We start from the raw sequence: 25,405 nt of genomic DNA, 5'->3' as shown, positions 1-25,405 counted from the left end.
CCTCAGTCACTCCCCCCCCTCCCTCCTATCTCCCCCTCCCCTCCTATCTCCCCCTCCCCCCTCCTCCCCTCAGTCACTCCCCCCTCCTCCCCTCAGTCACTCCTATCTCCCCCTCCCCCAGTCACTCCCCTCAGTCACTCCCCCCTCCTCCCCTCAGTCACTCCTATCTCCCCCTCCCCCAGTCACTCCCCTCAGTCACTCCCCCCTCCTCCCCTCAGTCACTCCTATCTCCCCCCTCCTCCCCTCAGTCACTCCTATCTCCCCCTCCCCAGTCACTCCCCTCAGTCACTCCCCTCCTCCCCCCCCTCCCCTCAGTCACTCCCTCCTCCCCCCCTCCCTCCTCCCCTGAGTCACTCCTCCCTCCTCCCCTCAGTCACTCCTCTCTCCCCCCTCCCCTCAGTCACTCCTCCCTCCCCTCAGTCACTCCCCTCTCCCCCCTCCCCTCAGTCACTCCTCTCTCCCCCCTCCCCTCAGTCACTCCCCCCTCCCCTGAGTCACTCCTCTCTCCCCCCTCCCCTCAGTCACTCCCCCCTCCCCTGAGTCACTCCTCCCTCCCCCCTCCCCTCAGTCGATCGCCGAAGACCCAGAGCGGCGGCGGCATGCGCGCGAGGGAGGGACAGACTTCCTTCCGTCCGTCTGTCCCTCCCTCCCTCGCGCGCATGCCGCCGCCGCTCCGGGTCTTCGGGCTGCCGCTCCGGGCCGCCGCTGCCGCCGCTCCTGCCCAGGTCTTCGGGCCGGTGCCGCCGCCGCCGCTCCGGGTCTTCAGGCCACCGCGGCCGCCGCTCCTGCCCGGGTCTTCGGGCTGGTGCTGCCGCCGCCGCTCTTCGGGCCGCCGCTGCCGCGCCCGCCACTCCGGGTCTTCGGGCCGCTGCCGCCGCTCCGGGTCTTCGGGCCGCCACCGCCGCCGCTCCGGGTCTTCGGGCCGCCGCTCCGGGTCTTCGGGCCGCCGCTCCTGCCGCTCCGGGTCTTCGGGCCGGTGCCGCCGCCGCTCCGGGCCGGTGCCGCCGCCGCCGCTCCTGCCGCTCCAGGTCTTCGGGCCGCCGCTGCCGCCGCTCCTACAGCACCATTTTTATTTTCAAGAGGCACACTGTGACCGATGTGCTCGCATGCGCGGTAGAGCTGCTCTCTACTGCGCATTTGCGGCACGTCGGTCAAGCTTCGTTTATTAGGTAGGATTCTGGAGTGCAGGATTTGGTGAGAAAGGTAATAGTGGTGGGGCCACCTGGCAATAATGATCATAATATGAACAAAATTGAATTAATGACTGGAAATGGGGGACAGTAAGTAAATCCATGGCTCTAGCACTAAACTTTCAAAAGGGAGACTTTGATAAAATGAGAAAAACAAAACTGAAAGCTGCAGCTACAAAGGTTAAGAGTTTGCAACAGGTGTGGACACATCTTAGAAGTGCAGTCCAGATGTATTCCAGGCATTAAGAAAGGTGGAAGGAAGGTCAAACAATTACCGGCATGGCTAAAAAGTGAGGTGAAAGAGGCTATTTTAGCCAAAAGATCTTAATTTAAAAAATGGAAGAAGTATCCATCCCAAGAAAATAGGATAAAGCATAAGCATTGGCAAGTTAAATGTAAGACATTGATAAGACAGGCTAAGAGAGAATTTGAAAAGAAGTTGGCCATAGAGGCAAAAACTCACAGTAAAAACTTTTAAGAATATATCCGAAGCCGATAAGCCTGCAAGAGAGTCAGTTGGACCGTTGGTTGATCAAGGGGTTAAAGGGGCACTTTGAGAAGATAAGGCCATCATGGAAAGATTAAACAATTTCTTTGCTTCAGTGTTTACTGAAGAGGATTTTGGGGAGATACCTGTTCCGGAGATGGTTTTCAAGAGTAACGAGTCAGATGAACTGAACCAAATCACAATGAACCTGGAAGATGTGGTAGGCCAGATTGACAAACTGAAGAGTAGTAAATCTCTTGGACCGGATGGTATACACCCCAGGGTTCTTAAAGAACTAAAAAATGAAATTTCAGACCTATTTCAATTAATTTGTAACCTATCATTAAAATAATCCATTGTACCTGAAGACTGGAAGGCTGCCAATGTAACCCCGATATTTAAAAAGGCTCCAGGGTGATCTGGGAAACTAGAGACCAGTGAGCCTGACTTCAGTGCCAGGAAAAATCTTGGAAACTGTTATAAAGAATAAAATCACAAAACATTTAGACAAACATGGTTTATGGGACACAGCCAGCATGGATTTACCCCAGGGAAGTCTTGCCTCACAAATATTCTACATTTTTTTGAAGGGGGTGAATAAACATATGGACAAAGGTGAACTGGTGTGTGTGGTGTATTTGGAGTTTCAGAAGGTGTTCGACAAAGTTCCTCATGAGACACTTCTAAGAAAACTAAAAAGTAATGTGAGCAGGAGGCAATGTCCTTTTGTGGATTGCAAACTGGTTAAAAGACCAGAAACAGAGTAGGGTTAAGTGGTCTGTTTTCACAATGGAAAAAGGTAAACCATGGCATGCCTCAAGGATCTGTACTTGGACCGGTGATTTTGAATATATTTATAAATGATCTAGAAAGGGGTACGACAAGTGAGGTGATCAAATTTGCGGATGACACAAAATGATGCAGAGTAGTTAAATCTCAAGCAGATTGCGATAAATTGCAGGAGGACCTTGTGAAACTGGAAGAGTGGGCTTCCAAATGGCAGATTAAATTTAATGTGGACAAGTGCAAGGTAATGCATATAGGAAAAAATAATGCTTGCTGTAATTACACAATGTTAGGTTTTAACAGGAGATACTACCCAGGAAAGTGATCTAGGCGTCATATCAAAAAAGATATAGTTGCACTGGAGAAAGTGCAGAGAAGGGTGTCCAAAATAAGGGGCATGGAACGGCTCCCCTATGAAGAAAGGTTAAAGAAGTTAGGGCTGTTCAGTTTGGAGAAGAGACGACTGAGGTGGTGGGGGGGGGGGGGGAATATGACAGAAGTCTACAAAATTATGAAAGGACTAGGGGGCACTCCATGAAGTTACAAGTATCTTATTTAAAACAAATCGAAGAAAAATTTTTCACTCAGCACATAGTTAAGCTCTGGATTTCATTGCCAGAGGTTGTGTTTACAGCAGTTAGTGTAACTGGATTTACAAAAGGTTTGAATAAGTTCCTAGAGGAAAAATCCATAAACTGCTATTAATTAATAAGCAACAATAGCTTGAGATATATTTATTTTTATTTATTTAAAAACTTTTCTATACCGTCGCTAAGTTATATACCATCGCAACGGTTTACAAATAGGCACATAGACTAAGGTAAGTAAATGTAGGATATCTTACATTCTAACAGGTGCCAATAAAGTTCAGTTACAATTTCATAAATAAAATCATTATTTGAGTAATGTTGGTCAAGTCCAGGTATATTATTGAGTTACTATCGCTTTGAAATATTACTTCTTAAAAGTAGGATTGATTAAATTCATTCTCATCTGCATTACCTTGTACTTTCATTCTCTACCCTCCACACTCTTTAGTGAAGGCTGTTTTAAAGAGCCATGTTTTTAGATTATTCTGTAATCTGAGTTCGGGGGGCATCGTGTTCCATAGTATGGGCCCAGCCAATGATAAAGCCCTTTCTCTCACTTGGGTTAATTTTGCTGACTTTACTGAAGGGATTGTTAGTAGTGCTTTGTTTGCTGAGCGGAGGTTTCTTTGTGGAACGTGTACTATTTAATGTTTGGGTCCTTACCAGATAATTGTGACTTGGATTGGCGACTGTTGGAAACAGGATGCTGTGCTTGATAGACCCTTGGTCTGACCCAGTATGGCATATCTTATGTTCTTATGACCCGTGGGGATGACTCGAGCCCAAACTGCAATATCTGGTACTGGAAGTGCTGTTTTCACGCCACAAATTGAAGATACTTCCTGTGACTGGGGAAGATCTCTATGTAAGCTTATGCGTCCTTTAAAACGAGGGAGCATAGCCAGTCCCCTTTTTGCAAAGGCCGGGATCAAGGTGCCCTGGAAAACCATCTTGAACTTTTATTTTCTTAGAAACTTGTTCAAGGCCTTTAGGACTAGGATGGGATGGAGACCTCCTATTCTCTTTAGAATTAGGAAGTCCCTGGAGTAGAATCCCTGCCCTCTTTTCCCTGGTATTATGGGTTCAACCAACCTGGCCATTAAGAGAGAGGGGAGCTTTGCTAGTAGTACCTCCTGATGCGCTACTGGCCCCCAAGATAGGCATGGAGGGCAATTTGGCGGGACCTCCAATAGATTCAATTGGTACCCTTGATGAACGATGGACAGAACCCATTGGTCAGAGGTTATACTGGGCCACTGGTTCACAAAGAACCACAGTTTGCCCCCGGCTGGAGGGTCCATCATCTCGGGTACAGGCAACTGGACTCAAAACACCATGAGGGTGTCCTGCTGCTGTTGAGGCAGCTGCTCAGCCACCTCCTGCACCTACTTCCAGGTGTCCCGTGAGTATTGGCTCATGTAGAGCTGATAGGAAGCAATGCAGGCATTGAGCATGGCATCTTCAAATACTTTCCTCTTAAGAGCTTCCATCACTCTATTGTCCTTTCCCGGGGGCACCGAGGAATGAGTCCGAGAGTGCTTGGCTCTCTTGAGGGCGTGTTCGATCACCACCGACTGGTGGAACAGCTGACGCTTATTGAATCTGGCATTCTTCTGGACGAGGTAAATCCCATCTACCGTCTTATTAATGGGAGGCATTGTGAAGGGGTGTTCCCATATCTTCAGCAGCAACTCCTTAAGGATCTCGTGTACTGGGACTGCCACGATCTCCTTAGGAGGCTTCATGAACTGGAAGATCTCAAGCATTTTATGCCTGGCATCCTCCTCCGTCAATATCTGAAAAGGGATGGCCTCTGCCATCACTCTCACAAAATTTTCAAAGGTTAAGGTTAGGCAGAGACTTCTTTTGCTCCTCTTGAGGAGATGGGTCTGAAGGAAGACCCTCAGAGCCCTTGCAGGAGGACTCTGAAAGATCCCCCCGGGGTCAAGGAATTCCTTATCTTCAATGTAAGTGACGGGATGAGTCCCTACATGCTTGGCCTTCGTCCATACGTGTAGGCACTGGTAGAACAGGATTGGGGGGGGGGGGGGGCAGCAGGCCTCAGTGTCTCTGCCAGCCTTGGTGGAGCTTCCTCCGAGGAACTGGCAATGACCACTGTATCGGTAGAGGGAGGCCTCTATGCCCTGCTGAGCACGGATTCTGTCCCAGGAACAAAACCAGCTGTGTCAGTTACGCACCAGATGCAGTACAAGAACAGATGGCACTGGCTCCAAAGCCCTGCAACACCCAGTCCACCACTAGCGGAAGTTGGCGCTTTAGCTCCTCCTCAAATATTGCTGATGCCAATACCAACTGGGAGGAAGGAAGGGTGGGCATATCCTCTTCGGTCCCTTGAGCTGAATTGGTGATTGGCATCAGGATTGGTGGAGACTGTTGCTGACCCCTGGCACTGATGGAGGATCCCCACTTCTCTTCACGGGGTTGTTTCGGGGGCATCACAGCAAAAGCCGGTGCATCCCCGTGCCCGGCACTGTGCATTGATGGGGACCGGTGCTGATGCTTCTTGGGCTTCCCTCAATGCTCGGCCCAGTCCTTCCCTGGTGCCGAGGCCAATGACTAGGAACCTGACAACCTTGGCCTGGAGAAGATCAATGATGGTCAGTCTCTGGCACCCCTGTCTGCTAATGGCATTGATGGAACCAATGGTCCTGCCAATGTCTATGTCTCCGTGTCCATTGGGGCAGCTTCTTGGTCCTTCAATGCTGATGGTTCAGATTTCTTCGACCCAAAGAGCTGCTGAGAGATTTGTTGTTGTTGTTGTTGTTGTGAGTAATGGTTGAGTGTTGATATTTAAGTTTTATTTTTGTTTTCGTTCCTCTGTCGTTCAACATTTGATGTCCTTCAATTAGTACGATATGAACTGTGGGTTATTCTGCACTGATGCTTGTGATCCTTTTCAGACTGGTGAATAAGAAGATAGTATCAAAAGTTCTCAAGCTTGGGCTTTTTGAATCATTATCCAATCACCCTTGTAGGCATTATCCAATCACATTATCCAATCACATTATCCAATCACATTGTAGACTTTGAAGCAATTGCCTACAAGGGTGATTGGATTCTTTCTGATTTTAATTTTAAAGTAGGGATTGGGTCTCTGTTGCTTATGTGTTTGTCTGCCCTTCCATGTTTGTGTAAATTTGAGTTAATATTTTTTTTTTAATTGATTTGATAAAATTATTTTGAAGGTATTTGAGCTTGTTTGATAATTGATTTTGATTTATTATTTGGTGCTTTGGGATAGTCATACCACTGTTGATAGTACCATTTACTGCTCTGTGATGGTCTTGCCACTCTTGGTAAGTGCCTCACATGGTACCTTGGACTGTTGTTGATGCCCCTGTTTGGGCTATTTTGCCCTGTTACAGTGCTTTGGGTCTTTCATACCACTCTTGGTACCATTTTGCCTTAGTCTTGGTGTCTTGGAGTGTTCCCTCTGCTACTGCTATCCTCCTCCATAAAGACATAGGCAAAGAATTAATTCAATTTTTCTGCAATTTCCTTGTCTTTGCTGACTTTTGTCCCTTAGTCATCTATCGGCCCAATGGACTCCTTTACTGGCTTTTTGCTTCAACTGTGGCTCTTAAGAAGTGGACTTGGCCACATCTGCACAAGGAAAGAGAAAGTGATGGACCAAAGGTAAGGCATAAGGGTCTCTGGCATGAACAAGTTACCATTTGCTGAGGAAATAAACACAGCTATGGAATACAGCCCTGAATACTGAGAAGTTGGACTGGATTTCTTACAATTCTGTTCAACCTAACACTTGAAACAAGCAGATGTGTACTGTTCCACAAGGATGGGGAAAATGAAAACCTGGAAAACTAGACCTGTTTGTTTGGCATCAATGGTTAGCACAAGAATAGAAATGCTATAGAAGGATATAGTGGGTTACAAGGAGATCTTGCCAGACAAACTTTGATTTCCTTGAGAAGACTATTACATGCTAGATGGGGGAAGTCTATCTGAATTCCATAAATCATTTAATATTGTTCCATATGAAAGTCTGTGAGCAAGCTAGAAAGTTTGGTAGTTAGAAGAAAAATTATAAACTAAGTAAGCAACAATTAAGTAGGATCCACTTTAGCAAAAATGGCCAGCAGGGTGCTACAGTGATTAGTGTTGGTCCCAATTCTCATCAATTACTTTATTAGAGACATTGAGGAAGGGAAAGGATTGCCACACAGCAGCATGCACTACTCACAGTGAGCCATGACACCAGTCCCATAATCATTTTCAATAAAATATTTTCAATTTTTCAGATTTATTGATCTTTTATTGTTTCATGTTTTCTTGCTTCTTTCTCCTGATCTCGCCCCAATTTGTTTTTTTTTATTCATTTATTTAGATTTAATTTTCACTTCCCTCTGACTTTGTTGTTTTCCATATTTATCCATCCTACTGCCACCTTTCAACTTTTGCATATATCATTCCTAGGTCTCATTTCTTTTCTAACATGTTTTCCTTTTATTTTTATTTCTTACTTTTTGTATTTACTATACTCTCCCCTTCTTTTAGTCACACCCTTGATATCTTCCCTCCTCCCCCCCCCCCCCCCCCCCCCCCCGGTTATCCTTCCCCTCTTTGTATTGCTCCCCTCTTGCACCCTCATCTTTCTTCTCTGCTTCCTTACCTCTCATCTCCTTCCACTTCCTTTCCTGCTGGGATCAAGCTGTGGGAGTTGAAGCATGCAGTTATGCCAGTACCCATGGGCCCCCGCTTTCTGCATGCTTCCAATTTGAAAAGGAAGTTTGTGGACAGGAGGGGAGTGCTATCGGTATCAGCAGTGCTGCACATACTTGAAGTTGCTGCAGTCTGCTCCTACTCTATGCAGCTGCTGGGCCAGTACAGAATACTGGAGCTATTGCCTGTCCCAGAATTTTGCTGCAATGGCCCTCCCCTATTGAGTTGCTAGCCCAGTGGGAATGCTAGAGCTATTATGCTCATTATAGGTGGGACATAAATATGGAAACGAACACAAGCTGCCCCTGCCAAAACTGGCTAAAGAGAAGGCAAATATGTATCACGTAGCCCTCCTATTTTGGTCTATAAAATGTCCGCACTACTCTTGTATAATTTTGTAGTCCTATCTTCTACCAGTCAAGAGGCAGATTTACAGAGCTGGTGGTGGTGACGACAACAATGTTGAAAGGGGAAAAAAAACCTTGATAGCATCTCTTCTGCTTGAAAGTTGGTGACTCTTTTTCCAGAACCCTTCCACACGATCTGGTCAGCCTTGCTCCTTTAAATTCTTTGATTGGTTTAGTTAGGATGGGAAGCTTGGTTGCTTCCCTCCCCCACTGGCCAAGCTGGAATGAAAGAGCCAAATGTGCCTGTACACTGTCAGATATGTCAGGATTCACACCCATACATTTTGGTATTCTTGTATAACATTGATGCTGGAAGGTCAAATTCATATAATTTTCTGATGTTTGCTAGGGGAGCAGCTCAGATAAATGGCAATCGGAATGGTGCTTGGTTTTTCACACAATGGGAATCAACCTGATACCATAGAGAATCTAAAAGAAAGCCCATTATTTCATACAATGTAAAAAAAAACATTTATGAAACTTGATGTTTGATAAATCATATACAAGCTATTTATTAGAACAAATGTAATAAATAATTTAAAACAAACTATAATTGCTGTAGGTATTGTCTGTAAAAAACAAACAAAAAAAACCAAAACATTAAAACTGTTCTAGGTTTCAGCAAAGTACAATATTAAGAGAAAAAAAAAAACCATGTTAACAAGTACCAAAACACCAAAATTAAATAGCACCAGAGTCTCATTTTGTTTCAGAAACCCATTCTACAATTGTGAAACAGAGAGTGGATACAAAAACTGTACAAGTCATTTGCAATTTGTCAGTGAGAGAACTACTTTTGGTGCAATACATCTTACAATGCTGCAAGACAATGTAGAGAGAGTGTCCCTTGAGTACTGGAGAGTTGCATGGCTTTACAGACAATGTAACCCAGAATTACAGTCTGACCTCTTACACAACGTGAATGGTAACAAGACCTAGGACACCATATAATGAACTAATTAAGATTTGTAATAGGAAAAGTCTCTGTACACAAACTACAGTATCACCTATCAGAATATAGGGCTCCTGTGTACTTTTTAAAACTGTATCATACTCAGGTAAGTAAATCAGACCATGTAAGAAGATTTGAGTAGGAGGAAAACCTTCAAGGATAACTTTCAGATTTCACACAGTGGCATATATGTGTGTAGATCCAAGACTGTATTTTATAACCCATGTATTAATTTTATTATGCATGTTTAACCTTTATTCACCATCTAGAGCTTAGGAATAGGTGTTATATAAATATTAAGTATATTTTGTATTTGAACTTATTATCACTGTTGTGTTCCGCGGCCGTGGAAGGCCACGACCACAGTCCCCTACCGTGCCCGCGATGACGACCCGCTGCAGGCGCTCCGGGGGAGACCCCTGATCCTATGTCCGTCGCTCCAGCATGGGCCCCAGTGATGGGAGCCGGGTGGGGAGCCGTCCCTGCTCCTCCCTCGCAGCGTCCAGCAGCATTTCCTCCGCAGAGGAAATCCAAGATGGCCACTGCCATCTTTAGGTGCGAGGCCGTGCCTCATCAGATTTAAAGGGACCTGATCCCTTTAACTACACACAGCTGTTCCCTATGATCCAGAGCAGAGGAAGTATAAAAGGAGGCTTCCTCTGCTCATTCCTAGACTTGGCAACGTCTCTTGTAGCGCTGTTTAAGTCTGCTTGCTTCGGTGAGTCTTCTTACGCTTTGGATCCTTGTTCCTGTCTTGTCTTGGTGTTCCTGGTTCCTGACTTCGGATTGGCTAGCGGTGATTCCTGGTATGTGACTTCAGACTGGCAAGTGGCAATCCCTTGGTATAAGACCTCGGACTTGTAAGCGATGACCCTCTGGCACTTGACTTCGGACTTCCTCTGGACCATCGTCTCCAAGGGCCCACCTAAGTCCCAGCGACCCGGGTCCCTACAGGCTCCTGCCGGGGGGACCGCGGGCTTCCAGGGGTGAAGACACAGTTCCTCTCCTTGATGTCACGACTCTTCGTCTGCCTCCACAGTCGCCTCAGTCTCCAGTGCCGAGGGTCAGCTGGTCGCATCTTCAGTCCTACCTCGCCACCCGACAGGAGAACCTACGGCTCTTCCTCCTAAGGTACACCAGCCTCCTGTCAGCCCAAGGGTCCACAAGCCTGAGCATAACAATCTGTACCCCACAACATGTGCATGTATGGATGCATAGGTGCAAATATATGCAAGGTATTGAGAGTTCATATTTCAATACATTAGTCATAGTTTTCCTATCAGTTTTAAAGATACACACGTATATATTTTACACGCAAAATTAAAGTGGGACTTGCTTGTGTAAAACATGATTTAAGTATAGAAAATTTGTTTCCCCATCAATAAGCAGGCTGAAATAGCCATGCTGCTAGGGACGTCCACTGGGTTAGCCTGGGCGGAGATTCTCTCAAAGATCACAGGGCTTTGCCTCTGTGTGCCTGCGCAGCACTTCCCGTGCAATACCGACTCTCCTCAGTCTTTTTTCTTCTGTGGTGTTAGCTGCCCACTGAGTAGTTTCTCATGCTCCTCAGTATTCTACTCTGGTGAATACTCCAAACAGCATTTTTAAGTGCTACCATGGTACCACACACTCTGGATTTTAAATACTGGCAATGCGGGAAGGTTATGTCCATCACAGATGGATATAACTGCTGCTACCTGGGCCTGGAACGTGACCAGTCCACCTGCAAGGACTGCGGGAAGATGATGCCTAGAGCCTAGAGGCAATGGACTCTGAAGATAGCCAAGTTAAGAGAGGAAGGGGGTAGGTTCGTATGCTCCGGTGATGGAACACCTATACTTGTCCCCGGGGACCGAAAATGCACTGAACTGAGCAGGCAAGGAGGGCCTCCTCCCTGGGCCCATCTGGCAGTAAAGAGGCAAATAGTGCATGCTGCCACAGTGCTCAAGCTCCCCCACGCTCCGAAAAAGCCCCAGGGTTCAGGGGATGTGCCGCTAAAACCCAGGCTGATGACTGCGTCACCAGTGGTCACCAGTGTCTAACCTCGTGGGCCAACACATGGATTGAAGCAAGGCAAGCACAATGCAAGGAATTCAATCCAGCAATTGAATTCCACAGCCCCAGCTTCCAGAGGCCCCACACCCTTTGCAGTAGAAGAGGACCGGAAGGCTCATCTGCATACTGCTCCCAGCATACCCTGGGAGAGGAGTCCAGAGGTCACTGCAAGCGATCCAGGGATTGAATTCCACAGCCCCAGCTTCCAGAGGACCCACACTCTTTGCAGTAGAAGAAGACCGGAAGGTGGTTAAAGAGGATTGGTAAGTATAGATTTGGGAAATCATTGGACTTATAAAAGTTTGGAGAAAGGTGAAATAGTGGGATATATTCTTTAGAGTTTGTGTGTCTAAGGTAATAAGCAAGCCAGAGATAGTTAATTCTAGTGTCTGTCCTTCCCACCCACTCATCCCTTGATTTTTAGGCAAGAGCCACTTTCTCATTAAAAATCAATCAGGCTATCATCTAAATCATACTATTGTACCAGCCCTTATTGAAAGTTTAATCATCCCCTTGTAGAACCTTAGCTGATTAATTAGTAAATTAATCTGTAAATTTAAATTACTCTCATTCCAACTCCCTTAGTATCCTAAACTTAACTAGGAACTCAATAAAATTAAGATGAAGGCAGCAGTCCAGCAGCTAGGGGGGGGGGGTGCTTTCCAGTCTTTTGCATTGAGTGTCACATGTATGATTTTTTACCCACTGGTGAGAGATTGTATGTGTACACTCGGTGCAAAGAGCTCCTGGCTCTCAGGGAACAGGTCCGATCTCTGGAGGCTAGAGTAGCAGACTTGGAGGAGCTGAGGCAGATAGAGAGGAACATTGATGAGACCTTCAGGGGCATAGTAGCCAAGTCCCAAATCTAGTCTGGTAGTCCCAGTGCTGTCTTGGATCATAAAGATCTCCCAGTAGGAGAACATCACCCTGATGTAGCAGGAAGTGATCCTGTAGCAAGGACCTGCTCTCCAGGTGATGTATTATCCTCTCACACTGAGGACAAGTCTTTCAGGGCTACTGCCCAGGAGGGAAGGGTTAGGCCGGCCATCATAGATGGTGATTCAATTATTAGAAATGTAGATAGCAGGGTGGCTGGTGCCCATGAGGACCGCCTGGTAACTTGCCTGCCTGGTGTGAAGGTGGCAGATCTCACGCATCACCTAGATAGGATTATAAACTTCTCTCAAATCAATTCTGCCTTTCCTTTAAACCAACGATTGAATGTGCTCACTGGATCTCAAGGCTGCTTACTCCCACATACCAATGCACTCTTTATGGTGCTACCTGTGGTTCCAAGTAAATATGCAGCTTTACCATTACAAAGCTTTTCCCTTTGGACTTTTGTCCATCCCGAGAATCTTCATAAAATGTTTAGTGGTAACGGTGGCACACCTGAGAAGGATGGGAATTCAGCTCTTTCCCTACCTGGACGATTGGCTTCTGGTGTCATCAGAAGCAACCACACTCCAAACACACTTGTTAGACATGATAAATTGTTTGGAAAATCTAGGATTCATAATAAACTATGAGAAATTCAGCCTTCATCTGACACAAACTCTTCAGTTCATAGGGGCCACTATAAACACCATCGTGGGAAAGCTGGAAGAGTGAGCGCAAACCTTTCGCATTATAGCAACACAGTTAAAGAAGTGCACACATCCCTCAGCCCATCAAATCTTAACCCTTCTGGGCCACATGGTGGCAGCTATATACATGGTGCCACACTTGTCTGCATATGAGCCACCTACAGTAGGGTCTCAAAGCCCAATGGACCCAGTTCACTCAGCCATTATCCAGAAAGGTGACACTGACCTGTGCAGTGAAGCAGGGCATTACATGATGGTCGTCCCCACCAACCCTATCTATGAAAGCCCCGTTCTGCAGTCCGGTACACCAGCTAGTCCTAACCACGGATCCTTCAATGAAAGGCTGGGGAGCTCATTGAGGGCACATAAAGACTCAAGGTCTATGGAACCAGTCAGAGAGATCCCAGCAAATAAATCTCCAAGAGTTACGAGCGATAAAGAATGCCCTTCATACGTTTCGAGACCATCTTCAGGGAAAGAATGTAATGATCTACACAGACAACTAGATGCCATGTTTTCATAAACAAGGAAGGAGGATCAGGTTCCTGGATACTCTGCAGGGAAGCAATCCAGATCCTGGAATGGGTGGAGGCACATTCCATTTCGTTGCAAGCAACCTATGTCCCAGGAATCATGAACACCGAGACAGTCTCAGCAGGATATTCCATCCCCACAAATGGATTCTCAACCAAGAGGTAGCGGATGACCTCTTCGGAACATGGGCCCTGTTCACAAAAATACACAACAGGAAGGTTTGAGCTTTTTGCTTGGTATATCTGAGTCAGGATGCTTTTGTCATTCCATGGAAGGAGGGACTCTATTACGCTTATCCCACAATACTGCTTATATCCCGGATGAGCCAGAAATGCATCACTGATGTCGAGGCCTGATGCTCATAGCTTTAGCATGGTCAAGACAACCTTGGTACGCCTATCTAGTTCGAATATCCGTCACTCCTATCTCATTAGGAAACAGCGTGCATCTGCTAACTCAGGAGGGTGGCTGACTGCTGCACGCCATGTACTCCTCATTTCATCTCACAGCTTGGAGATTGAAAGGAGAGTATTAGTCTACCTTCAGTTGTTGACAGGGATCCAAGAAATCTTGGTGTCAGCTAGAAAGGCTTCCATAAGTAAAAACGATCAGGATAAATGGCAGCATTACACAACCTGGAGTAGTGAGGGGGGTTGATCCATGTTCCTGCTCACTGGAAATTCTGCTGAGCTACTTGTATACACTCTACCAGGCAGGGCTGGCTACAGCATCACGCAGGGGACATGTGAACGCTATAGCAGCATATCATCACCCATTCAATGGCCTGCCTGTTTCAAACCATCCTCTGGTGTCCAGATTCATGAAAGGGATCCTAAAATTAAGGTCACCTGTGACAAAGGCTCCAGGGATATAAATTAAATGTATGACTTGGAAAGTGGTGTTTCCAAGCAAGGCAGGTTAGTGAGCTGCCAAGCCTTGGTTCACTACCCTATCTACAGTTTCAGAACAAGGTTATCTTGAGAATTCATCCCTTCTTCTTGCCTAAGACAGTCTTGCTGTTTCATCTGAACCAAACCATTACATTACCAACCTTTTTCCCAAAGCCGCATGCTAATGCCAGAGAAAGACTTCTTTACAACTTAGATTGTAAAAGGTTTTTCGCTTACTAGAAGCAAGGAATGCATGCAGAGAATAGAATCTCTCAACGGTTTGTATCCCGTTTGCACCAGGTCTACCGGTAGCAAAGAGGACTTTGTCAAACTGGATATCCCAATGCATTCACTTTTGTTACACAAAGCGCTCCACAGAGCTTTCCAACTCATTCAAAACACATAAAATCAGAGCCATAGTAGCTTCAATTGCACATCTCCGCCTGGTACCATTGCTGGACATTTGTAAAGCAGCCACGTGGTCATCTCTGCATACTTTCACATCGTACTACTGTCTTGACCAGCAAGCATCTTCGGACACAGCTCTGGATGCAGCGGTGTTAAACCACTCAACAAGGAAATTAGGCTGTCTATGACCATGCAGGTTGAGCACACCATCTCTGTTACACGTGCAAGGGGTGAGCACCCTCTACTTCAGAGTATATCAGTGTGTGGGATACAACCCTAAGCTAGGGACTCCCAGACAGAATGGCTAATTCAGCCTGCTTATTGACGAGAATAAAGTAAGTTTGCTTACTGTAAATGATGTTTTCCTTAGATGAATTAACCATGCTTGCCTGCCCGACTAACCTGGATAGCCTCTCCATGATCACGGTACTGGATAAGCTATGTTACAGACTGAGAAGAGTCAGTATCATGCGGAAAGAGCCGTGCAGGCGCACAGAGGCAAAGCTCTGTGATCTTTGAGAGAAGCTCTGCTCAGGGCTGCCCAGCGGACGTCCCTAGACAGCATGGCTAATTCACCCTGCTATTTATGGAAAACACTGTTTACGGTAAGCAAACTTGCTTTTATATTTTAAAACATGCGCATGCAATTGAAATTACCAATATATTAATTACTCCACTAATTTGCCCACTCCACTCCTTCTCCAGGTCACCTAAACCCTTCTAGTTCTTCAGCCTGAACCCCCCCCCCCCCCAAATTCGCCCAGACCTCCCAACCAGCCAGTAATGCACGATAATAAAGTCTGATATCAATTATGCAAGATAATTAGCAGGTGCAAAATTACAGGAATTGTTGCCAAATGAATGCCTGTCTTAAAATAGCAAATTAGCTCCTGCCTCAGAACATCCCTAGGCTGCCTCTTTTTTATGCACCTATATGTGCATGCAAAAGTACATGTGTACTTTTGACTTTTATAAAATAGCAATGGCACGAGTACAAGCTACATATGTGCATATATGCTAATATTTAAGCGTGCAACTCTTTGGAAATTATCTCCATAGTGACTCAGATCCTAACTGGTGAACAGTATAATACTACTGTAAACTGATTATTTCTGGTAATAGGGCAAACCTGAGTATTAAATGTAATGACACAAAATCAGCAAATTTTGAGGATAAAAATGTATTTTTACTTTTTTACATTGCATAGCATTATCTCTTGCCATCAAGATAGTCAATCATTTTGTTTGTATCGGTGCTTTCCAAGACACTGCAGGATTGTAAAACAAGTTTATTATTCTCCTCAGACTTCCTACATGCTATTTTTCTAAATCTTTAAGAACTGAATGCCAATAACTGTGATGTACTGTGTTTATCTCAGGGTCTCGGAGCTGCAACTTACTTGGGTTTTCAAGATTTCCAGAATGAATATGCATAAGAGCTACTTGCATACAACTGATGCAGTAGATACAAACAGATCTCATGCATATTCAGTGTGGAAATCCTGAAAACTCAATTAGGTTGCAGCCCTCAAAGACAGTTTCTTTAACCCTGGATTAACGTATTGAAACTACAAATAAGACATCATAGGATGCCAGTCCAAATCCTGCTCTTATGGGCTGGCTGCTTGGCCTGGCTAGGCAGTAGGAGCCTACAGCATGTGGACTGCTGGGATTCTGAGAGGGAAGTTACCATCCAGCCCTCCTTTGTTGCAATGTCAGTCCAGGCACAAGTTTAAAAAAATAAAAACTCTGGAGCCATGATGGTGAGTGGTGGTGGCAGATAGACACTGGCATAGGGCAGAGTGTGCAGCTTTCCGGTCTCATCAATGGGTGAGGGAAGGCTCCAGCTGGAGGCAGCTGCTTTGGTGCCTGTTTTTTTTCTTCCCAAAATAAAAGCAGCAGGTCCGCATCCTGATTGCATTTGGGCCATTGATGCAGTGAGTGAGGTGCTGGAGCTGGTCAGCACATGGTGCCTGCTGTGGTTGTAGGAGTTATGTGGCACCCGCACAGATGCTGATCTTTGGGGGACCCCATAGCATGTAAGTTCAAATAGTGTGCATTTTCAATTCTTTGCTTCCTGGCTCCAGGCTGCATCATAGCCAGTAAGAGGGAGGTGGGGCCTGGCCCTCCCCACCCCTGCACTGTGAGTTCGTCGGGGACATTTGCTGTTCCTCACAAAGACCTGCTACAGTGCAAAATAATTTACCAAAAGAGGACTTGGGAATATACAGAGCCTGCTGCATTTGGCACGCAGTGAGGGTTAGCTGGATGGTGCCATGTGCACATTAAAACTATCAGGCGCCGGTGCTGCTGCCTCGAATGCAGCATGCCAGGGCTCATTTACAGCAACAGAATTTTACACCTGTGGAGGGTCGTGACCCTTGCTAATATAAGTTCTGGATGGTTTGAGGCCACCATTTCCGGGATGTTTTGCTGGTCTGTTCCTTTTCTTCCTCTCCTGGCACACTACCCCCCCCCCCCCCCCCCTGCTTTCGCACAAACACTGCCAGAGGCCTGTGGCCCTCTTTATAAATCACAGCGTCCTAAAGCAGAGCGAGGCAGCATGTGGTTGCACACTCAGTGGCAGCTGTGCAGGGAGCGGCACTTATCCAGGCTCCAGCAGCCTAGGCTGTTGTCAGCTCAGCTTCCATTAGCCTGGGTTGGGGGGGGGCTTTTGATATAGCTCCCATAGAGTGAGGCATGCTCCGTCAATGAGAATTGATCCACTATGGCGGTATCACAGTGAGAGCCAAGGAGATGAGGCAGGGAGGCGAAAAGATAGGGTGGGCTGTGCGATACTTAGTTTGGGAAGCATCCCTCCGTACGCAGTCGCTTCAGAAGGGGCCCCTAGTCCAACAACATGGGGCAGTACTGCATCTACAGTCAAAGCTACTATCAATGGATAGGGTGGCATTGCCTTTTCTCAGTCCACAGATTGAGGCTTCTGCTGCTGAGTGTTTAACGTTGGGTGCATTTGAGCCCAGGCTCAAACAGTGCTAACATAAGGCTGATTCAGTAAAAACGCGGGAGAGCGGACGAATGCCCGCTCTCCCGGCGCGCGCACCAGCCACTCGCCGGAGTGCGCGATACTGTATGCAAATGAGGTGGTGTGGTAGAATCGGGCAAAAGGAAGTGCTAGGGCCACTAGCGCGTCCATAGCGCCTCCTTTTAGCCCAGAGCGGTGGCTGTCAGTGGGTTTGACAGCCGACGCTCAATTTTGCTGACGTCAATTCTCGAGCCCGCTGACAGCCACAGGCTCGGAAACCGGCAAAATTGAGCGTCCGGTTTTCGGCCCGACAGCCTCTGTTCACTGTACCTTTGGGTTGGCGCTAATTTCTGAAAGTAAAATGTGCGGCTTGGCTGCACATTTTACTTTCTGTATCCCGCGCGCATACCTAATAGGGCCGTCAACATGCATTTGCATGGTGAGGGCGCTATTAGGTGCCGTGGGTTGGACGCGCGTTTTCCTCCCCTTACTGAATAAGGGGTAAGGGAAAACGCGCGTCCAAGAGCAGGCTAACAGTGCGCTCCGTTGGAGCGCACTGTTAGCCTGCAGTGTTAGCTCCGTCGGAGCGCACTGTACTGTATCAGCCTGATAGTAATGATGGCAAAAAAAAAAAAAAAAAGATCAAAGGGTGCATCCAGTCTGCTCAGCAAGTTTTCTTATGATAGTAACTGTTGCTCTGTGCAAGTTATCCCAATGTTTCTGTTAAGGATAGTAACTGCCACTCCATGCAGGTTCCCCCCCCAAACCTTTTATTAAGGGTAGTAATATTTATATTCAAAACCAAGCAGCTGTCAAACACAAGTGCCGCTAATAACATTTGGGGGGGGGGGGGGAGCAGTAGTCTGGCTAACTCAAAACAATGCTGATTGAACATGCTTGGCTCTGGCCATGGGGGGTGATACCTCTTGTAGGCGATCATGCTGGGGGCTGTGGAGACAGCCATTTTTTTTTGATAGACTGTCTTGCTAGTTAATGTCCTTATTAATAATCCCATCTGCAGTCCTTCTGATGTAATCTGTACAAATCCAGTCTTAGTTACAGACGTCCAGCATTTGCATCCAGTTATTTAAAAAAAAAATTGTATTTCTATTCCTTTTTTATATTGCATCCACTGCCCACTTTTATCAGATGATATAAGTGCTTTGGAGCCATATTACCTATGTTTGAGACTTCTCAGGCATACCCATTTGGGCATGTATCTGGGTAGCAGATGACAGCAAATGCCATTTTGGCAGATTTCACATGGCAACTCGCTCATGAGAACTGGCACTCAACTTCAACAAAATGGCTCAAGCTAGAGGACTTACAATTTATTGAAGTATGCTTTGCTAATTGTCTTGGTCCACTCAACTAATGCCTGATCACTATAAGACATCTGGCTCGTTTGCTACTAAGGGCTCTGCTGCCATCACGGCAAACACAGCATTTTCTGTGTCATCTTTCTTTTCCTTAGCAGGACATTTTATTGCACAGAGGTATTCACATATTTCTTGTTTGACATTGTTAATTTTCCTACTGCACATCCTTTTGATATCCTAGGCCAGTAAAGATATGGCTTGTCAGGTCAGCTTTATCTTCCAGGAACAAGCACCAGCAGCTGCTGAACTGGACAATTGTTCATCCAGTAGTGCTTGTCCCATTTCCGTCGGCTACTTGCTCCTGCATTGATCTCAATTTTATTCCTCACAGGACAGCATAAGACAGGCCACTCGGGCACAATAATATTTCACAGGTTAAAACATCTGCAATTCCTTGAACAATTTTCTGCTTATTGTCTCAGTCCTCTTAGCAAATGTCCAATCACTACTGGCACATCAGCATCTTCTGTGTAGTTTTTTTTTCCTCTTTCATCAGATTATTTGTGGCAGCCAGGAAACGGTCACTTATGGCAGCCAGGCACTCCTCACCTTCGGCGATTCCCCCCGTGGCAGGTGGCACGAGTTCCTTGGCCTCAGACCGCACACACATGGCTGATCCCAACCCACAGACAATGTTCTGTCGGCTTTTGGTCTGAAACTTATATAGGGCATGGTTTCTTCAGGTACCCATATGATTCTTGTTTGATGTATCATGGAGTTGACCGGCTCCAGTGTTTCACACACCTTTGAAGAATTTTGGTGCGTTCTAGAGCCTTAGTATTGCACCAGTAGTCCTATGGAGGATGGCAGTGAAGTGCTAGCCTGTCAGGTGTGTCTACCGCTAGTATTCTACTTATTTATGATCCGTACAAATAGTATATGTCCATAGACGTTTTCTGGAATGGCCCCTAGTTGTTTTTCCAGGACTGGTTAACTCAGCTACCAGTTGTTAATTTCAAAGCAGGACAATTCTTCGATTGTTTAACAAGGCGACATTCATAGCTGGCGCAACATTGGTGCTAGCTTGTGGTTAATTCCCTTCTGGTGGGTGAATTTAAGCGTGATGTGTACCCATCCCTGGTCTAGTCTCTAGTGCAGGCACGCAAGCTTTAGAGGAACCTGGCAAATTATTGTGGGCATGTCGCCATTTCTCACTGTCCAGCGTGCACTTCAATCTTCCTCTGTTCACTGATACGGATGCTGGCATACTGAATTACTCTTATTGTTTGTTTGGCGAAGTAGTTCCACCCTCAACCGTGGTCTTCTGCTTTCCTACTTGCCAAGGATGGGTGACATAATATTTAGTGTGTAGCTATGTTTCCATTCTCTGCTCTACCCTGTATTGTTCATGCCTTGTATGCAAGCAGGTGTCTTGAGAGGCCAGTATGACTCTCATACATATTCACTCCTACAGTACCAGTTTGGGTTGTTCCACGCTTCTGTTCTGGTACTTTGGGTTACATGGGAGATCCGGGAGAAGTCATGCAAGAAGGATGGTAGCTGTGTCACCATATTTCAGGCCTTCCAACATGCAGTCTCTGACCTCTGCCTGTGATATTAAAGCTTGCACCCTGCAGCTCTTGCCACCTTGTGCTCAGGTATGTGGGAATGTTACCACATAGATTATGTACTCACCACGGTTTTTTTTTTAACTGGAATTCTAACTTTGCATCGCCTGTGTGCCATGCATCCTCTTCTTGCACTGTTGGCAGGGTGCTGGCTTTAGTACATTTTGTCATGGCCTCGTGATGCCAGTACTTCTAAATGCTCGCTTTAGTCCCTTGGTACACCTATGTTTGAGAAATGTGCTGCTTGGCCCATATTCTACATCTATTACCTCATTGCTGTATGTAGTTGACCTACTGCTGCAACTATGTACATCCACTAGCTTCTTTCTCAAGCAACAGTCTAATGAAGAGTTCCCTTTTGCAGGAGCAGTGTAAAAGGGGCCAGCGTGGAGGTGGCAAGTTGGACTTTGAGAAGGCATGTTGCACCCGTTACAGTTGTAATAACATAGCACCACCCCGAGTCCTGTGTAGTGAAGCTTTTCTCAATCACCAATGGCTTACAAGTATAGTTTTTCAGTGTTTCAAATATAACATTTTGAAAAATATTCCATTCTAGTATTAGTAAAACACTTTTATAGAGGTCTATAATTAAAAAAAAAAAAGGTGTGTTCCTTTCAGGATGTTAAGGCACTAATATTTTTCATTCTGGAGTTTTATCAGTAACTTAGAAAAGAAAACCCACATAGAGATGAACAACATGGCACTGCCATGTCCATTTCCAGCAAACGTTTGAGGCCTACAGAGAGCTTTGACTTTCAATGGCAGAGGGGGGCAAATTACCCATTTTCTCTACCTTTCTGGTTTTTGAACTTGCATTCCAATGCACCTCTGTGGGACTGTTTCTTCCCTTTAAAATCAACACTATAGCTATCAAAATGCATATAAAAAGGTAGAACCAGCCTAACTCTTGCTTCAGAAATTGAGGCACTTGGTAGCTCTGCAGTAGTATTTTGGTTATGATCAACCCCCCCCCCACCCCCCATAGCATTATTACTTTGCTTTCCACTTACAAGGCATATTTAGGTGTGATAGTCATTTTTAAATCAAACCTTATTGTGTCCTGACCAGGCAGAAGAAGCCATTGGCTGATGAGAAATGTCCTTCCTGAAGCATGGCAGCAATTCAAAGCAGGACATTCCGAAAATAAAATTAGAGGTAGAATGTGGAAAGAAGTATCTTATTCTCAACATTTTGTTTAATCAGGTTTTTTTTTCTAAAACTCATGCTGTTTTGTGAGCTGTTTAACACTCGCTGTAATCTCATTCTTTGACCGCTCTCCCTGTCGGAGGCAAGTTACATTTTGTTGGCTCCCGTAGCAGTGGACTGATATGGGGGAAGCTCAGCTCCTGTCTTAATTGCTAGAGAAACTACTGCATGAGCTGTGGGTGGGGAAACGCAATGGCTGCAGCTAAGTAGATCTGGCTTCCAGCCATCTCTCCTCCTTTGTTGCTGCTGCAGGGTAGGGCTAAGGCACAACGTTCTAGGCGTTTCTCGAAAACGCAGCAGCCACAATACCAGGGCATAAATGACAAGTTCGGAAAGATGTACTCTATGCTGAAGTGCACAGAAGATCCCAATGTGTTTTTTGCCCCGATTTGAGACTGGACAGACATGGTGTTTCTTTAATGCGTTCTTTATATCTTTGACAAAGAACGCTTTATAAAAAAAGGGTACATGAAATTAGAAGCATATCAGTACAAACTTATTTTTGGAACTTTAGTCTTACTTTTATGGATCTGGGTTGAACTTCCTGGTTAAGCTAACAATTTGCTAGGACTGCCACTTGACTGCAGAAGCTCTACCTTGCACATATGTGCTGGGGTATTTGTGTGATGTCATGTTAAGCAAACAGCATGTACCTCAAACCTATAATAAAGCACGGAGTTCAAAGGAAGAACAAAATTTAAATTTGGTATATGTACAGTGCTCTGAACCCTCAAAGGGTTAATCTTGTGTACAACAGAGCAACCTGCAGCTGTTAGCAGATATCCCAGTTCAGTGACACCTCTGTACAATCAGAAGAAGAAAAAAAAATCAGTGACCTTTCAAACATCAGTGGGGTAAAAAATATTTGAACTGTGCAGTGCTCTAATGTTCCACAGCAGCCTTTGATGGAAGAAGCTTCAGAATCCATAAGATTAGGTTGGGAAATCATCACATTGCCACTATTTTAGTACAGTGATTTAGGCACGTGGTTATTCATGCTTTCTATCCTTTATCAGACTGGAGATCTGTTTAGGGTATAAGTGCATTGCCATTGTCCTGCAAAAGAAATGTAAGTGTTACTCTGTTTCTTTCCTAAACAAGAAAACAAACTAGTTTATATTTTTAGCATGTAAACTTCATCATCAATACCAACATTTTAAAGGAAACTAAACAAATACGATCTGGTCATCAAACGTTGCAGGCTGACATAACTTAGATAATTTGAATACTAAATAGCAACCACAAACAGTGACAGACATTTTCTTCCCTTACATTTGTAAAATTTGCTTAGTGTTACCTCAATCAGCCACTCAATTATAAATCATAAACGTGCTAATCTCTGATCTAGTAGCAGATGCAATTCATAGAAACGATGGCAGAAGAAGAGCAATAGGCCCATCCAGTCTGCCCAGCAAGCTTTCCCACTTATTTTCTCATACTTATCTGTTACTCCGACCGCTGAGTTCAGGGCCCTTATTGGTAACTTTTTTTATTCCAATTTCCTCCCACCCCTGCCATTGATGCAGAGAGCAGTGTTGGAGCTGCATCAAAGTGAAGTATAAGGCTTAATGTTTGAGGGTAGTAGCCATCGTATTGAGCAAGTTACCCTGATGTTTGTATATTCATACTGCTCAGATCAATGCCTTGTTTGATGTTGTCTGGATGTAAATCCTATTTCTTCATTCCCCCCGCCATTGAAGCAGTGAGCTGCGCTGGATATGCAATCAAAGTGAAGTAACAGGTTTAATTGGTTCGGGGTAGTAACCGCCGCAACAAGCAAGCTACTCCCATGCTTATTTGTTTACCCAGACTGTGCAATTCAGTGCCTGTTGGTTGTTGTCTGAATGTAAATCCTCTTTTCCACATTTCCTCTTGCCATTGAAACAAAGAGCAATGTTGAAATCGATTTAACCATGTGAACGTTTATTGAATAAGGGGTAGATTTTAAAAGAAGCGCGATCAGCCTACTTTTGCTTGCGCATCAGACTCAAGCAAAAGTACGCTGGATTTTAGTAGATACGCGCGGAGCCGCGCGTATCCACTAAAATCCTGGATCGGCGCGCGCAAGGCTATCGATTTTGTATAGCCTGCGCGCGCCGAGCCGCGCTGCCTCCCCCCGTTCCCTCCAAGGCCGCTCCGAAATCGGAGCGGCCTCGGAGGGAACTTTCCTTTGCCCTCCCCTCACCTTACCCTCCCTTCCCCTACCTAACCCACCCACCCGGCCCTGTCTACACCCCCCCCTTACCTTTGTCGGGGGATTTACGCCTCCCGGAGGGAGACGTAAATCCCCGCGCGCCAGCGGGCCTGCTGCGCGCCGGGCCGCGACCTGGGGGCGGGTACGGAGGGCGCGGCCACGCCCCCGGGCCGTAGCCACGCCCCGTACCCGCCCCCAAAACGCTGCCGACACGCCCCCGCAACGCCGCGCGCTCCGGCCCCGCCCCCGACACGCCCCCCCTCCGAGAACCCCGGGACGTACGCGAGTCCCGGGGCTCTGCGCGCGCCGGGAGGCCTAAGTAAAATAGGCTTCCCGGCGCGCAGGGCCCTGCTCGCGTAAATCCGCCCGGTTTTGGGCGGATTTACGCGAGCAGGGCTCTGAAAATCCGCCCCACAGAGTATTAATCACCAGGTAGTAGCCGTCATTCCCGCAAGCCACCCCCATGCCTCTTCTCTTCATTCCCATCTTCCAGGCTTTATGGATCCACAGTTTTTATCCCATGCCCCTTTGAAATCATTCACAGTTTTGGTCTTCACCACTTCCTCTGGAAGGACATTTCAGGCATCCACCACCCTTCTCCGTGAAGAAATACTTCCTGACATTGGTTCTGAGTCTTCCTCCCTGGAGTTTTAAATCATGACCCCTGTTTCTGCTGATTTTTTTTCCAACAGAAAAGGTTTGTTGTTGACTTTGGATCATTAAAACCTTTCAAGTATCTGAACGTCTGTATCATATCACCCCTGCTCCTCCTTTTCTCCAGGATATACATATTTAGATTCTTCAATCTCTCCTCATAAGTCATTTGATGAAGACCATCCACCTTTTTGGTTGCCCTTCTCTAGACTGCCTCCATCCTGTCTCTTCGGAGATATGGTCTCCAGAACTGAGCACAGTACGCCAGGTGAGGCCTCACGAAGGACCTGTACAAGGGGATAATTACTTCCCTTTTCTTACTCTATATTCCTTTCTCTATGCAGCCCAGCATTCTTCTGGCTTTAGCTATCACCTTGTCACAATGTTTCGCCGACTTCAGATTGTTAGACACTATCACCCCGAGGTCTCTCTCCTGCTCCGTGTACATCAGCCCTTCACCCCCCATCGAATACATTTATTTCGGATTTCCACACCCCATATGCATGATTCTGCACTTCTTGGCATTGAATCTCAGCTGCCATAACTTCGACCAGTCTTCCAGCTTCCTTAAATCCCGTCTAATTCTCTCCACTCCTTCCGGCGTGTCCACTCTGTTGTAGATCGTAGTATCATCTGCAAATAGACAAACCTTACCTTCTATCCTGTCCGCGATGTCACTCACAAAGATATTGAACAGGACCGGTCCCAACACTGACCCTTGCGGCACGCCACTCATCACCGCTCTCTTTTTAGAGTAAGTTCCATTTACACATTGTCTTCTGTCCTTCAACCAGTTTGCTATCCAGGCCACTGCTTGGCACTCACACCCAAGC

General features: G+C 46.1%; 1 protein-coding gene across 8 annotated transcripts in view; it reads right to left on the bottom strand.

The window, feature by feature from the left end:
* Positions 1-21,693: 21,693 nt before the first annotated feature.
* LOC115085546 (RING finger protein 151-like) overlaps positions 21,694-25,405 on the bottom strand; it is a 70,819-nt gene continuing 67,107 nt past the window's right edge. For all 8 annotated transcript variants that reach the window (XM_029591704.1, XM_029591706.1, XM_029591698.1 and 5 more), the window contains exon 7: positions 21,694-22,780. In XM_029591704.1, the coding sequence (XP_029447564.1) occupies positions 22,737-22,780 (44 nt within the window). In that variant the 3' untranslated portion in view covers positions 21,694-22,736. The remainder of the gene's footprint in view (positions 22,781-25,405) is intronic.

Source organism: Rhinatrema bivittatum, chromosome 2, assembly GCF_901001135.1.
Source record: "Rhinatrema bivittatum chromosome 2, aRhiBiv1.1, whole genome shotgun sequence".
NCBI classification, from domain to species: Eukaryota; Metazoa; Chordata; class Amphibia; order Gymnophiona; family Rhinatrematidae; genus Rhinatrema; species Rhinatrema bivittatum.
Note: the sequence above shows the minus strand (reverse complement) of the source record. Positions and strands in the feature narration are given on the sequence as shown.